The 16,431-nt window shown below is 42.1% G+C and overlaps 1 protein-coding gene across 1 annotated transcript in view; it reads left to right on the forward strand.

Moving 5' to 3' along the window:
- The window catches only part of LOC121545595 (beta-catenin-like protein 1), a 56,171-nt gene that overhangs the window by 11,999 nt on the left and 27,741 nt on the right, over window positions 1-16,431 (forward strand). The window contains exons 4-10 of the mRNA XM_041856257.2: window positions 4,162-4,301; window positions 4,517-4,614; window positions 5,548-5,641; window positions 6,276-6,367; window positions 8,163-8,235; window positions 8,676-8,734; window positions 14,020-14,168. Of these exons, the coding sequence (XP_041712191.2) occupies window positions 4,162-4,301; window positions 4,517-4,614; window positions 5,548-5,641; window positions 6,276-6,367; window positions 8,163-8,235; window positions 8,676-8,734; window positions 14,020-14,168 (705 nt within the window). The remainder of the gene's footprint in view (window positions 1-4,161; window positions 4,302-4,516; window positions 4,615-5,547; window positions 5,642-6,275; window positions 6,368-8,162; window positions 8,236-8,675; window positions 8,735-14,019; window positions 14,169-16,431) is intronic.

The raw sequence follows: 16,431 nt of genomic DNA on the forward strand, positions 1-16,431 counted from the left end.
CAAGAGTACGCAGCGGCGTATTTGGATGATGTTGTTATACAAAGTCAGGATTGGGCCAGCCACCTACCCCGGGTACAAGCGGTGCTGGATTCGCTCAGGGAAGCAGGGCTCACGGCAAACCCGAAGAAGTGCAAGGTGGCCTTCAGTGAGACAAACTACCTGGGGTACACCATTGGGCGGGGGTTGGTCAAACCACAGGAAGCCAAACTGCGGGCCATACAGGACTGGCCGCAGCCCATCAACAAGAAGCAAGTAAGGTCATTTTTGGGCCTCGCTGGCTACTATAGACGCTTTATTGCAGATTTTGCTACCATAGCTGCACCGTTGACGGAGCTGACGACCAAACGCCACTCACGAATGGTGAAGTGGAACCCTGCGGCGGAGGCGGCTTTCCTCAACCTGAAGCGAGCACTCTGCTCCAGTCCGATCCTGGTGGCACCAGACTTCAAGAAGGAATTCATTGTCCAAGCGGATGCTTCGGAGGTGGGTCTGGGTGCTGTCCTCACCCAGGCACATGACGGTGAAGAACATCCCATTCTCTACCTAAGCAGAAAGTTACTTCCAAGAGAGAAGAACTATTCAACGGTGGAGAAAGAATGTCTGGCTGTAGTCTGGGCCCTAGAGTCCCTTCGGTTCTATCTCCTGGGCCGACGTTTCATGGTGGTATCTGATCACGCCCCTCTGCAGTGGATGGCCAAGAACAAGGAATCAAACAGTAGAGTAACCAGATGGTTTTTGAGCTTGCAACCGTTTAACTTTTCTGTTGTCCACAGGGCTGGCAAGCACCACGGCAATGCGGACGCCCTCTCCCGGCGTGATGCCTTCTTCGCTGCCTTTACCCGACGAGGACGTCGGTCCCGAGGAGGGGGATGTGTGATGTCACGAGAGGCTGTGTCCTGGAGGGACGTTACATCCCCTGAGATGGCTGCAAACCCAGACAGCTATGGCTCCATCTGCTGGTATGGTCGGGAACTCCAACCCTCTATGGCCAATCTTCCCACGCAGCTGAAACCAATCAGGAGGTGATGAGCTGAAGGTTTGTTGAAGGGAAGAGACACGGTCTCCAAGCTGGGCTCTCTGGAGGACAAGAGTGCTGCACGTCCACTTCCATGAGGAATATAAGGATTTGGAGATACTTACCTTTGGGAAATACTCACCTTTGGATATATGCACCTGTGGAAATACGTGTGGGACATTTGGAAGGACGTTTTGCTGGGTTGGCCACTAGCTGCAACGTGGAATACAGTAAGACTGGGGAAACGTTATTTGAGCGAGGGAGAGTTATGATTTTGGATGTGGAAGAGACATCCCTGAACTGTTAACCCTTAAAGAGCCACCAGAGAACAGAATTGTGTTATACTTTCGTTAGTTTCCCAAGACCTTTAATAAAATCCTTGTTTTGGTTGAACCTGGTCTCCTTGCACTACTTGAGCAATCCCGCTGAAAGCTGTGTAGCCTCTCGTGACATCACAATATATATATATATATATATATATATATATACAGCTGTGGAAAAAATTTAGAGACCACTGCAAATGTTTTTTAAATCACCAACTATACATGTATGACTTCCATTCCAGTGTCTGTTGAATTCCAACACAGGCACACCTCATTCTACTGAATTAGGTACTGATTAGGTGATCACATGAACCAAATCTTATTTAATGAGGAAAAGTATAAAAACAACTACTGTGGTCATCACTATCCTCTTGCAATAGGACCAGCTGGATGGCAAAAACTGTACTAATAGTACCTCAAAAGTAATATGAATAAAACATTTACTATTGAACATGCCAAAAAGTTGGAAAGGAAAGTTTTGAGTGAGGAAAAGAAGGGTGCAATTCTGGCTTTACTGGCAGAGGAATACAGTGAGCGTCAGGTTGCTTACATCCTTAAAATTTCAAAGAAGGCGGTTCATAAGAACAAGGTCAAGCAGCAGACCGGCAGAGGGCGAAAACGACTCTACTGACCGGGATGACCGCCAACTCATTCGAATGTCACTCAACAACCGTAGGATGACATCAATTGACCTACAAAAAGAATGGCAAACGGCAGCTGGGGTGAAGTGCATGGCGAGGACTGTTCGAAACAGGCTCCTAGGGGCAGGGCTGAAGTCGTGCAAAGCTAGAAAAAAGCCCTTCATCAATGAGAAGCAAAGAAGAGCCAGGCTGAGGTTTGCAAAAGACCATAAGGATTGGACCGTAGAGGACTGGAGTAAGGTCATCTTCTCTGATGAGTCCAATTTTCAGCTTTGCCCAACACCTGGTCATCTAATGGTTAGACGGAGACCTGGAGAGGCCTACAAGCCACAGTGTCTTGCACCCACTGTGAAATTTGGGGGAGGATTGGTGATGATCTGGGGGTGCTTCAGCAAGGCTGGAATCGGGCAGATTTGTCTTTTTGAAGGACGCATGAATCAAGCCACGTACAAGGTTGTCCTGGAAGAAAACTTGCTTCCTTTTGCTCTGACATTGTTCCCCAACTCTGAGGATTGTTTTTTCCAGCAGGACAATGTGCCATGCCACACAGCCAGGTCAATCAAGGTGTGGATGGAGGACCACCAGATCAAGACCCTGTCATGACCAGCCCAATCTCCAGACCTGAATCCCATTGAAAACTTCTGAAATGTGATCAAGAGGAAGATGGATGGTCACAAGCCATCAAACAAAGCCGAGCTGCTTGAATTTTTGCGCCAGGAGTGGCATAAAGTCCCCCAACATCAATGTGAAAGACTGGTGGAGAGCATGCCAAGACGCATGAAAGCTGTGATTGAAAATCAGGGTTATTCCACCAAATATTGATTTCTGAACTCTTCCTAAGTTAAAACATTACTATTGTGTTGTTTAAAAATGAACATGAACTTATTTCCTTTGCATTATTCGAGGTCTGACAACACTGCATCTTTTTTGTTATTTTGACCAAATAAATGCTCTAAATGACAATATTTTTATTTGGAATTTGGGAGCAATGTTGTCATTAGTTTATAGAATAAAACAAAAATGTTATTTTTACCTAAACACATACCTATAAATAGTAAAACCAGAGAAACTGATCATTTTCAGTGGTCTCTTAATTTTTTCCGCAGCTGTGTGTGTGTGTGTGTGTGTGTGTGTATATGTGTATATGTATATATATATATATATAAACAAATTCTCCTCCACTCTTGACTGCATGTGCTGCTGCTGTAGGCTAGGTTGAAGATAAAAGGTTAGGACAAGTTATGATTCCTTGTGGAAACTTTTAGAAAATAAACAGATTCATGGGACAAGTGCCGTTGCTAACTACCAGCGCCGTTGCTAACTAGCATAGCTTGTCCCATTGCTGCAAATAGTTGTGGGATATTAGAATCCTCTTGTCTTAACCTTTGGGTGCGTTCGTAAATTCACTTTGGCTATCTACTCCGATTTCAGAGCACTCTCATTTCAGTGTGACAGAGTGCAGAATAACTGATTAATTTACGAACGCACAACACCCATTTGAATTTGACAGGTATCAGTAAAAAAAAAAAACTGAATTAATTTGTTGCTAGCAGGACAGTTACAGTCCTTAACGCTCTAGATAACAGGACAATAGTCTAACCAGCTCTACTAGGCCGAGTAAAATAGTCAGTGAGGTGTTCTCTCATTTGTGTTTGGAAGTAGCTAGCAAGCTAGCCAACTTTAGCCAGTTAGGTCAGAACGCTTGGATCAACCCTACTCCTAGGCCAGAGCGTCCAGTGTGCGCTCTGAATGCTCAGAGAGCGAAATGCACTGAATTTACGCACAGACAATCTGACAACGCTCTGAATTTACGAACGCCCAGAGTGCACTCTCAGCGCACTGACACTCCAGAGTGAATTTACGAACGCACCCTTAGTCATCTTCAACCTAGGCTGCAGGGAGGGGGGTGTTGCCTAGGCACCGAAGACTCTTTTGCTAAAATGGTTATGATGGTTATTTTATTTTCATGACGGTCTTCATCCATAACCGTCGGTTACACGTTTATATGGTGATTGTGCCAGCCCTAGTTATACATGAAATATTAATGCTTTTGTCTTTATAAAGGTATAAGCCTACTGTAAGGGTAAATCGATCTGCAGCAGTCTTCAATTACATGACATTGCATTCAACAAGTGTGGACTTATTTTACTATAATGACATATTTTATTATGCCTCTGCTCAGGTTCATGGAAACAGAGCTGGATCTGAACGATATCATCCAAGAGATGCATGTCATCGCCACCATGCCTGATCTCTACCACCTCTTGGTGGAGCTCAATGCTGTCCATTCCCTGCTGGGCTTACTCAGCCACGAGAACACAGATATCCTTTCCTTCAAAGATGGCTTACTGAGCATCATTCACTGTTTAATTCAATTAATTTACAATTTACATGCACTTGTTAAAAACCATCAACAAATGTTATTCTATGCATTTTACCTTGAATAAGGCTACTAATTATTCAAAACTGAACCCAGGAAAAAAGGGAACATATTGATACAATTGATTCCCACTGTAAAAATCCTTAGCCTCTCCTACATATCGCCATTGCAGTGGTTGATTTGTTACAAGAGCTGACGGACATCGACACACTTCATGAAAGTGAGGAAGGGGCTGAAGTACTCATAGACTCTTTGGTGAGTCCATTTTGTTTGTTAACAATCAATGCATGGTTATCTGCCATTTTGTGTTATTTCTCATCCATCCACAACCATATTGATAATTATAAACTCAATAGATAAAAAGCAGATTCAATCCCAGCTAATGTCCATTGCCTTAGTGAAAATGGTATGTCTTAAGGCGTCCGCATGCTTCCCATCCGAAACAGTTTGTGCATATATTATGACAACATTTTGTGACGTTTTTGTTAGTTTTGGTCTTCGGCAAGGGGTTTTTCGGCTGTTCGTTAAAAAAAAAAAAAAAAAAATCTTGAGGCAAGCCGAGGTTCGGAGCCGAAGTCTACGCCCCTTCGTCGGTCATTGGTCAACAGTAGGGATTCTTCAATTAAGTGTTTGTTGTCATTCAACGATAGATTACTTGTTTTCATGCAAATTTTTTCACTTGAGAAATACTGCGCCAAACATCTTAGATGTAAAATTGCGCGACTAAGATCTCCTCTGCAAAAACGGCAAAATTAATGACAGATTTCTTGAGTAATCTTAGATTAATTCTGACTATTTTGAGGAAGTGTATACTGGCTATGGTGTCTCAAGATGGACAAACAGTACTTTTGCCGCTTTTTCTGGTCTTTCAAGCTAAAGTATTTTATGGGAGTATGCGAGCACACTCGTTCAGTTCGAAACAAAGCATGTGGAAGCCTTAGCCCTCCCTTTGCACTCCCTTTGACAGCAGCAAAGTCATTGGCGGTTTTCAGGAAAAGGTTGAGTGCCCCATCATAATGTCGGCTGACATTTAGAAAGACCATGGAAGCAAAGGTCAAATCACTCTGGTCTTATAAGTCATATAAGTTAGCAACTGAAATTAGGCCTGACACTTTATTGTTGTGTCTCTCACCACACAGTATTCCATAATGCTGTGATGAAACAGCCTGTCTTCTTCTCTAACTGTAGCTGGAGGGACAGGTTGTGGCCCTTCTGGTGCAGAACATGGAGAGGCTGGATGAGCAGGTGAAGGAGGAGGCAGATGGAGTCTACAACACGTTAGGTAAGACCCACTGCACAATGATTGGACAAAATATGGGGTTATTTAAATGCTGCCGTGGAGCAGTTGTAGCCCATATTCTGCTAATATATTTGTCATATCATGTCCTAATGGAATGTGAATCAGTGGGATGCTCTCCACTCTATTCACATAGAAGAAACACATTCAGATTATTGAATCATTAAATTTGGGCTCAGTGCTCCTAGTGTTCTGATGGTGTCTTATCAAGGCAGCTCTCCAGGCTTGAATAAGCCTTTTGTCTGCTTCCTGGTTGGGGCTCAGAGGCTCATGTCCTCCAGGATGGTGTCTGCTGTCTGCTCAGCTGGAATTAGTGATAAAGGCTTCCCTCTCCTCCAGCAGGCCTCTCTATTTCTCCTTCTCATTGTCCTTCTGTCGGCTCTCTCTGTCCCCCCTCTCTCCATCACTCTCTCCGTCTCTCTCTTTGCTTCTCTCTCTCCTTCTCTGCTGGGGTTTTGCCGACCTTCTCCTGGCTGATTGAGATATCAGGTGTCTCAGACGGCTTTATGTTGCAAATATTAGCAAAGGAATCTGAGACCTCTATACTTCTCGGGCGAGGTGCTGTCAGAATCTGAAAGTCTCATATTCGCCTCTCTTCTCTCCCGTCTCTCTCCATCAGCCATCATTGAGAACATGGCAGAGTTCAGGCCTGGCCTGTGCACAGAAGCAGCTCAGCAAGGACTCATGCATTGGTTGCTAAAGAGAATAAAGGTGAGGATATGACTGAAAATGACACAATCCATGGGTTATTGATGCTATATGTAGAGGTTTTTGCAGGCTGGGTCAGTATGTCTCTTTGAAATGTGTCTGTTGTAGAACTAGACCTACAGTATATACAGTGGGGGGAAAAAGTATTTAGTCAGCCACCAATTGTGCATGTTCTCCCACTTAAAAAGATGAGAGACCTGTAATTTTCATCATAGGTACACATAAACTATGACAGACAAATTGAGAGAGAAAAAATCCAGAAAATCACATTGTAGGATTTTTAATGAATTTATTTGCAAATTATGGTGGAAAATAAGTATTTGGTCACCTACAAACAATCAAGATTTCTGGCTCTCACAGACCTGTAACTTCTTCTTTAAGAGGCTCCTCTGTCCTCCACTCGTTACCTGTATTAATGGCACCTGTTTGAACTAGTTATCAGTATAAAAGACACCTGTCCACAACCTCAAACAGTCACACTCCAAACTCCACTATGGCCAAGACCAAAGAGCTGTCAAAGGACACCAGAAACAAAATTGTAGACCTGCACCAGGCTGGGAAGACTGAATCTGCAATAGGTAAGCAGCTTGGTTTGAAGAAATCAACTGTGGGAGCAATTATTAGGAAATGGAAGACATACAAGACCACTGATAATCTCCCTCGATCTGGGGCTCCACGCAAGATCTCACCCCGTGGGGTCAAAATGATCACAAGAACGGTGAGCAAAAATCCCAGAACCACACGGGGGGACCTAGTGAATGACCTGCAGAGAGCTGGGACCAAAGTAACAAAGCCTACCATCAGTAACACACTACGCCGCCAGGGACTCAAATCCTGCAGTGCGAGACGTGTCCCCCTGCTTAAGCCAGTACATGTCCAGGCCCATCTGAAGTTTGCTAGAGTGCATTTGGATGATCCAGAAGAGGATTGGGAGAATGTCATATGGTCAGATGAAACCAAAATATAACTTTTTGGTAAAAACTAAACTTGTCGTGTTTGGAGGACAAAGAATGCTGAGTTGCATCCAAAGAACACCATACCTACTGTGAAGCATGGGGGTGGAAACATCATGCTTTGGGGCTGTTTTTCTGCAAAGGGACCAGGACGACTGATCCGTGTAAAGGAAAGAATGAATGGGGCCATGTATCGTGAGATTTTGAGTGAAAACCTCCTTCCATCAGCAAGGGCATTGAAGATGAAACGTGGCTGAGTCTTTCAGCATGACAATGATCCCAAACACACCGCCCGGGCAACGAAGGAGTGGCTTCGTAAGAAGCATTTCAAGGTCCTGGAGTGGCCTAGCCAGTCTCCAGATCTCAACCCCATAGAAAATCTTTGGAGGGAGTTGAAAGTCCGTGTTGCCCAGCGACAGCCCCAAAACATCACTGCTCTAGAGGAGATCTGCATGGAGGAATGGGCCAAAATACCAGCAACAGTGTGTGAAAACCTTGTGAAGACTTACAGAAAACGTTTGACCTGTGTCATTGCCAACAAAGGGTATATAACAAAGTATTGAGAAACTTTTGTTATTGACCAAATACTTATTTTCCACCATAATTTGCAAATAAATTCATAAAAAATCCTACAATGTGATTTCCTGGAGAAAAAAAATCTCATTTTGTCTGTCATAGTTGACGTGTACCTATGATGAAAATTACAGGCCTCTCTAATCTTTTTAAGTGGGAGAACTTGCACAATTGGTGGCTGACTAAATACTTTTTTCCCCACTGTAGGCTTTCAATGGCTCATGCTGTCACTGATTTTGGCATTCATCACCCCCTCCCTTTCTCTTTTTCAGGCAAAGATTCCATTCGATGCTAACAAGCTGTACTGCAGTGAAATCTTGGCTATCTTGCTTCAAAACAATGACAGTAAGTTTACAGCCCTTTCTCTTCTACTTGCTATACAAAGTGATGAAAACTGCTCTAGTCTAATGTGTTATTGTCGATACACATAGCCACAGAGGTGATTGGTGTGATAAAATAGTAGAGTATCATGACCAGTTAAAGTATACTTTGTTAGCGTCGAAGTGGCTGGGTCCAGAAGGCCTTGTAGTGCTGCAGGACGACAGTCAGGCACTAGGTCCAGAACAATAATGTATTGGGCCACATTGATATTCTGTCCTATCAAATTTTCTTCTTGGTCTCCCCCTCTGAGTGAGTTTAGCTGCCTGGGTCGTCGCTTGACTGGCCTGGATCGATTCATCTTCTCCCACGGCCCCTCTCTCACTATGTTTGTCAATGTTTATGTTCCACAATATTTTTACAGTTTCTCTCTCACTCTCTCTCTGTCTACACCTACCTACCTCCAGGCACCAGGGAGCTCTTGGGGGAGCTGGATGGGATTGACGTGTTACTGCAGCAGCTCTCTGTAAGACTCCTAGTGATTTTACCAACCTGTCTGTTCACATTTTCCTCCTGCTCCTTCTCTCTCTCTGATTCATCATTCTCTCTCTCACACTCACCTTACATCACACTGTTGAAGTTTCAGCAGCTCATAAGAACTGTCTGTTCTTTACAGGAGTGCTCTATCCATCCCCACTTCATCCTCACATGAACACTCAACCTCAGTTAGATTAGCCTTTTCTGCAGGATTCTTTTGGCTAAGTATTGTAATATTTGATATATTCAAGGCCTCCAGTATAATGCTGTCTAATGCAAATGAATACGATTTTGAAGTGTAACTTGATGCTAGACAGAGTTTCTGCTTACACTGTTTAAAGTGTGCCAATGAGCCAAACAAGTACATCATTTATTGCATTTATACTAAATTTACCAGCATCACAGTTCTAATTTATTTCTGGCCATGTCAGTTCCCTGGTGATAGACAGGGTTGGGGAGTAATGGATTACATGTAATCTGTTACATGTAACTGATTACCAAAAACTGTAACTGTAATCCGTTACCAGCAAAAATATTGTAATCCGATTACAGATACTTTTGAAAAACTAGTTGAAAACTTCTAGGATTACTTTTAAATTCAGGAAGGATGTTTTTTTCCATACCTTTCTGTTTTCTCAATGACATTCAAGTCAGCATTGAAAAAAGGTGCAACATTTAAGTTTGTTCCCCTGAGTAGTCTGACCACAAGTCAGGGACCATTAGGATGACAAACCAAATGCATATGATGGATTGCGGGAAAAGAGCAGGAATAGGCTTTTGTAGGCTACAGCCCAAGCAATGTCTTCCAGCTGACTGCTGTCAGCATCCAAAGATTATCCAACTTGAGTAAACACTTGGAGGTAAGGATGACAGCAGTGGTGTAGCCTACGGACGATACAGATATCACTTATTATTGATATCTACATAGCGCATTGATGTGAATCATACTGCTGCTCTCTCATTTAGCTATTTGCTCCTTACAGATTGTTGTTGTTGTGGATGGCTGTTCACAAATGTATATGTGTATTTTAACCCCATAATGGTTACATTTAAGAAGTTTAAGCTGCCTATCAATCATTGTTTTTGCGACCAGTGGACAGTAGGGTTGAATATTTTACAAATGTTCCACCCTGAGAACAAATCACTTTTCTCCTGGGTAACCTGGTATTTCCCGCCAAAACCGGAAGCGTTATTCAAAAGCGTTGCATGTAAATGTCTGGATTTGAATAGAGCTTTGATTGAAAATTCAAGCCTGACACTACCTGAGTCTGATGAGCCATACATTAAATACATTTTACGAGCCCTACATTTAATGAGCCCAAGCTCAAAAAAGCCCAAATGATTGTGCCGTCATCCAATAAGATAAACTATATGATATAGACTGCTGCACATTAAGCATGACAGAAAAACCTAAAAGCCCATAGATGTAGCTAGCTATATGCTGTCTTGGGTAAATAAATGAAACTATCTCCAGTAGGCTAATCTTTTTGAGTGTGAACTGTATTGTATTATACTGTATTATATGGACTGGAATTACCCATATCGTTCAAACCAAGATAAAGAAGGGAGAGAACATGCGATTCTGGTGCAGCACATGCGGCCTACGAAGTTACAAGTATAGGCTAGCGAATTTGATTTTGATTTTGAAATATAATAGTGCCTATTTGTATAATTAGTAGGCTGACGCATATACAGTACCAGTCAAAAGTTTGGACACACCTACTCATTCAAGAGTTTTTCTTTTTTTAAACTATTTTCTACATTGTAGAATAATAGCGAAGACATCAAAACTATGAAATAACACATGGAATCATTTAGTAACCAAAAAAGTATTAAACAAATCAAAATATATTTTATATTTGAGATTCTTCAAGTAGCCACCCTTTGCCTTGATGACAGCTTTGCACACTCTTGGCATTCTCTCAACCAGCTTCACCTGGAATGTTTTTCCAACAGTCTTGAAGGAGTTCCCACATATGCGGAGCACGTGTTGGCTGCTTTTCCTTCACTCTGCCGTCTGACTTATCCCAAACCATCTCAATTGGGTTGAGGTCGGGGGATTGTGGAGGCCAGGTCATCTGATGCAGCACTCCATCACTCTCCTTGTTGGTAGAATAGCCCTTACACAGCCTGGAGGTGTGTTGGGTCATTGTCCTGTTGAAAACCAAATGATAGTCCCACTAAGCCCAAACCAAATGGGATGGCGTATCGCTACAGAATGCTGTGGTAGCCATGCTGGTTAAGTGTGCCTTGAATTCTAAATAAATCACAGACAGTGTCACCAGCAAAGCACCCCCACACCATAACACCTCCTCCTCCATGCTTTACGGTGGGAACTACACATGCAGAGATCATCCATTCACCCACACTGCGTCTCACAAAGACACGGCGGTTGGAACCAAAAATCTCTGATTTGGACCTGTCTAATGTCCATTGCTCGTGTTTCTTGGCCCAAGCAGGTCTCTTCTTCTTATTGGTGTCCTTTAGTAGTGGTTTCTTTGCAGCAATTCGACCATGAAGACCTGATTCACACAGTCCACTCTGAACAGTTGCTGTTGAGATGTGTCTGACTTGAACTCTGTGATGCATTTATTTGGGCTGCAATTTCTGAGGCTGGTAACTCTAATGAACTTATCCTCTGCAGCAGAGGTAACTTTGGGTCTTCCATTCCTATGGCGGTCCTCATAAGAGCCAGTTTCTTCATAGTGCTTGATGGTTTTTGCGAAGTTCAAAGTTCTTGACATTTTCCATTTGACTGACCTTCATGTCTTCATGAACTGTCGTTTCTCTTTGCTTATTTGAGCTGTTCTTGCCATAATATGTACTTGGTCTTTTACCAAATAGGGCTATCTTCTGTATACCAACCCTACCTTGTCACAACACAACTGATTGGCTCAAACGCATTAAGAAGGAAAGAAATTCCACAAATGAACTTTTAAGAAGGCAAACCTGTTAATTGAAATGCATTCCAGGTGACTACCTCATGAAGCTGGTTGAGTGAATGCCAAGAGTGTGCAAAGCTGTCATCAAGGCAAAGGGTGGCTATTTGAAGAATCTCAAATCTCAAATATGTTTTGATTTGTTTAACACTTTTTTGGTTACTACATGATTCCATATGTGTTATTTCATAGTTTTGATGTCTTCACTATTATTCTACAATGTAAAAAATAAAGAAAAACCCTGGAATGAGTAGGTGTGTCCAAACTTTTGACTGGTACTGTATACCTTTCATAATATTTTTCCTAATGTTATTAGCCTACCTCTTTCTTTATTGTTGCTTCATTCCTTCCTCGCTTTCAACAGTTAAGGACAGCAAAACTTATTTCATTTATCTTCATCATTCTAATGACATCCTTGAATAATATAGGACTAGAATGAGATGCAGAAGGCCTTCACTTCTCTTCACGAAGATTAAATGGTTATGGGGCTGAATAAATAACTGCTATAGCCTACCGCCATCGCACGTTCGCTCTTATTTCAAACTACCCGTGAGTTGTATTGGCTGCTGTATTTAACATTCAGCAAAAAAGAGGTTGCGTCCTCTTCGAATAGTATATTGGTATAAGAAATGCAAAAAAAAATCATGTCCAGCAAGCTATTCTAGTCCAAGAGCTAAGGAGTGTTTTCTAGGGAGAGGCCAGCGGAGCACAGTTGTGTGCGTATTGCACAAGAGACAGCGGCTATAAGTTAGAAGCTTATTATGCATAACCCATCATTAATTAGCTAAATATAAGGCTAATATTGCATTGACATTATTACCTGAAAGAGGTATTCTAGGACATCTATGTATAGGGCTATATATTGGTCTAGAACAGGATTATCTATTTTGGATGCAATTTGAATGGAGTTGATGGAGAGCAAAAGACTGCGACAGAGTGCTCGCGCATGCACTGATTTTAAAGCAACGATATTCGAGTGATTTTAAAACACTGCAGCTGCAATTTAAATAAATAAATAATATTTACAGTTAAAAAATGTGACCCCAGAAAGCCAGATTGAGATGGGTAAATTAGACGCGCATTCGGTCTTTACATTACTGTAGCAGATTTAGGCAGCAGATTTAGGCCTACATGTCACAAGAAAAAAAGTTAGAATGATGAGATCATAGGTCTACATGCATTGTGAACTGCGTTCCATACTGAGATGGGTGGTCTGATTCATCATGTAGATGGGTGGTCTGATTCATCATGTAGAGGCCCTAGATACGCCAGATTTAGACATTGCATATAATTGAACGGTTCCATTTCACGTCATGTTGTTCGTATAAGTCATTTATTATAGTTACATTTTCACAATGGTTTATCCCGGAAAAAGGGAGTGATTTTGGGCGGTAAATCTCGGTAACCGGAAAATGTGCTCTTGCAACACCTGCATAATGCGGATCCCAGCCTATGGAATAAAGATTTGTGTTCCTCCCTTCTAAACTCTTCTGTGGTATTGTGCGCCATACAGTCAAAAACAAGTTTAATTTAAGAAGACCACGAGTGGAGCTTTTATTGCTCAATCTAATTCGTGTTGATTCAAAATAGTATTCTATAGGCCTAACAGACATATGATCAAACTCGCACACTTTTGATGATAGACTTAAACAGCTGAAAATTATCACGATATAAAAGTGTCACCAACAAAAACGTAAACAAATGAGGCATATGCCATTAATTTCTCACATGCAAATAGCACTTTTCGGTAGTGCTCAAAGCATGCCACTCCATGAGAGCAGCATTTCTTTTTCAACTAGAAGCAATGAGCCCAATCGGTCCTCCATGACAACAAAATCATAAACAACAGAGTAGGCTAATAAATCCTTAGTTTTTGGGTTATGCTCATATTTCCAAGTCCTATTTTTGAAGATCAAGGGGTATTATATTAATTGGAATGACTGGAAATCTGACATAATGTAAAGAGAGCCTAATCGTATTATTATTGTCTGTAGTATAAAGCAATGGATTAGTACATAACCAAGCCATAAAGTAAAATGCAACATCCATTTATGGCCAGCTATGTAAACCCCTACCATTGATTTATCCTGCAATAGATGTCGTTCAATTGGTAATGTTCATTTTTGTCTTCTCCTAATGCCTGTTAAGGGGAAAGTAATCTAAAATGAACTGTAAGTCATCAGATTACGTTACTGAGTTTGGGTAATCCAAGTGTTACATTACTGATAAAAATGTTGGACAGGTAACTAACTAGTAACTAACGGATTACATTTAGAAAGTAACCTACCCAACCCTGGTGATGGACAGTAGAAGTGTGGGTGTCATTTTACTTCAGGTGTTCAAGCGCCACAACCCAGCCACGGCAGAGGAGCAGGAGATGATGGAGAACCTGTTTGATGCCCTGTGCTCCTGTCTGATGCTGGCTGCCAACCGGGACCGCTTCCTCAGGGGAGAGGGTCTGCAGCTCATGAACCTCATGCTTAGGTAAAGACCTTGATGTTGAACGCCTCCACACACACAGTTCCGTTTTGAATATTTCAGTAATTTAATGTCCTAAGCTGTCAGCTAAAACAAACCATCCAAGTACCTCCTCAAAGGAGGACGAGGGTGGATATGGACAGTTTCTTGGCTTGTCTCTAGGCCTTTTTTAAACCCTCCTTTCAATTCACACTGGTCACTGGTGATCTGATATCTAAGTAGGGATATACAGTGCATTTGGAAAATATTCAGACCCCTTCAATTTATCCACATTTTGTTACGTTACAGCCTTATTCTAAAATGGATTAAATAGTATTTTTTCCTCATCAATCTACACACAATACCCTATAATGACAAAGCCCATAATGACAAAGCGAAAACAGGTTTTTAGAAATTATAGCACATTTATTTTAAAAACCTCACTCACATTTACACAAGTATTCAGACCCTTTACTCAGTACTTTGTTGAAGCACCTTTGGCAGTGATTACAGCCTCTACTCTTCTTGGGTATGACGCTACAAGCTTGGCACACCTTTATTTGGGGAGTTTCTCCCATTCTTCTCTGCAGATCCTCTCAAGCTCTGTCAGGTTGGATGGGGAGCGTCGCTGCACAGCTATTTTCAGGTCTCTCCTGAACCTTCGCCCCAGTCTGAGGTCCTGAGCGCTCTGGAGCAGGTTTTCATTAAGGATCTCGCTGTACTTTGCTCCGTTCATCTTTCCCTCGATCCTGACTATTCTTCCAATCCCTGCCGCTGAAAAACATCCCCACTGCATGATGCTGCCACCACCATGCTTCACCATAGGGATGGTACCTGGTTTCTTCCAGACGTGACGCTTGGCATTCAGGCCAAAGAGTTAAATCTTGATCTGTGACTCGACACAATCCTGTCTCGGAGCTCTATGGACAGTTCCTTCAACCTCATGGCTTGATTTTTGCTCTGACATGCACTGTCAACTGTGGGAGCTTATATAGACAGGTGTGTGCCTTTCCAAATCATGTCCAATCAATTGAATTTACCACAGATGGACTCCAATCAAGTTGTAGAAACATCTCAAGGATGATCAATGGAAACAGGATGCCCTGAGCTCAATTTCAGGTCTCATAGCATAGGGTCTGAATGCTTATGTAAATAAGTTATGTTTTTTATTTTTAATATATTTGCAACAATTTCTAAAAACCAGTTTTCGCTTTGTCGTAATGGGGTATTGTGAGTAGATTGAGGAAAAACATTTAATCAATTTTAGAATAAGCCTGTAACGTAACAAAATGTGGAAAAAGTGAAGGGGTCTGAATACTTTCCGAATGCACTGTATGTACATTGACATCTTTGATGTCAACCTTTGTTTGCTGTTAATGCTGTCGGAGGGCACACCATGCCCCCCAGGAAGTGGCAGGTTGAGTGATGTCTTTCTGTTCACACAGCACGTCTCTGACTCTGCTCAGCTGCCAGTCCAATCAATCAGTTGACACGGCGATGAAACATCACGACCTTAAAGACATTACATATATTTATGAAACTCTCCATGCCCAAGCTCTAATCATCATGCCGACGCCCGGCAGACAGCCCGATTAAAACAAAAATCGATATCTATACTGAACAAAAATATAAGCGGAACATGCAACAATTTCTAAGATTTTACGGAGTTACAGTTCATATGAGGAAATCAGTCGGTAAAATTTTTTTGATTAGGTCCTGATCTATGGATTTCACATGACTGGGAATACAGATAAGCATCTGTTGGTCACAGAAAAAAATGTGCCTCATAATGGTCCTCAGGATTTTGTCACAGTATTTTAGTGTATTCAAATTGCCATTGATAAAATGCTAATGTGTTTGTTGTCCGTATCTTATGCTTGCCCATACCATAACCCCACCGCCACCATGGGGCACTCTGTTGACAACGTTGACATCAGCAAACCGCTCGCCCACATGACGCCATACACATGGTCTGCGGTTGTGAGGCCGGTTGGACGTACTGGAGGCGGCTTATGGTAGAGAAATGAACATTAAATTCTCTGGCAATAGCTCTGGTGGACATTCCTGCAGTCAGCATGCCAATTGCACGCTCCCTCAAAACTTGTTGCACCTGTGTAATGATCATGCTTTTTAATCATCTTCTTGATATGCCACACCTGTCAGGTGGATGGATTATCTTGGCAAAGGAGAAATGCTCACGAACAGGGATGTAAGCACATTTTTTCCCCACAACATTTTAGAGAAAAAAGCTTTTTGTGCACGTGGAACATTTCTGGGATCATTTATTTCA

This window comes from Coregonus clupeaformis, chromosome 30 (assembly GCF_020615455.1).
Source record: "Coregonus clupeaformis isolate EN_2021a chromosome 30, ASM2061545v1, whole genome shotgun sequence".
NCBI classification, from domain to species: Eukaryota; Metazoa; Chordata; class Actinopteri; order Salmoniformes; family Salmonidae; genus Coregonus; species Coregonus clupeaformis.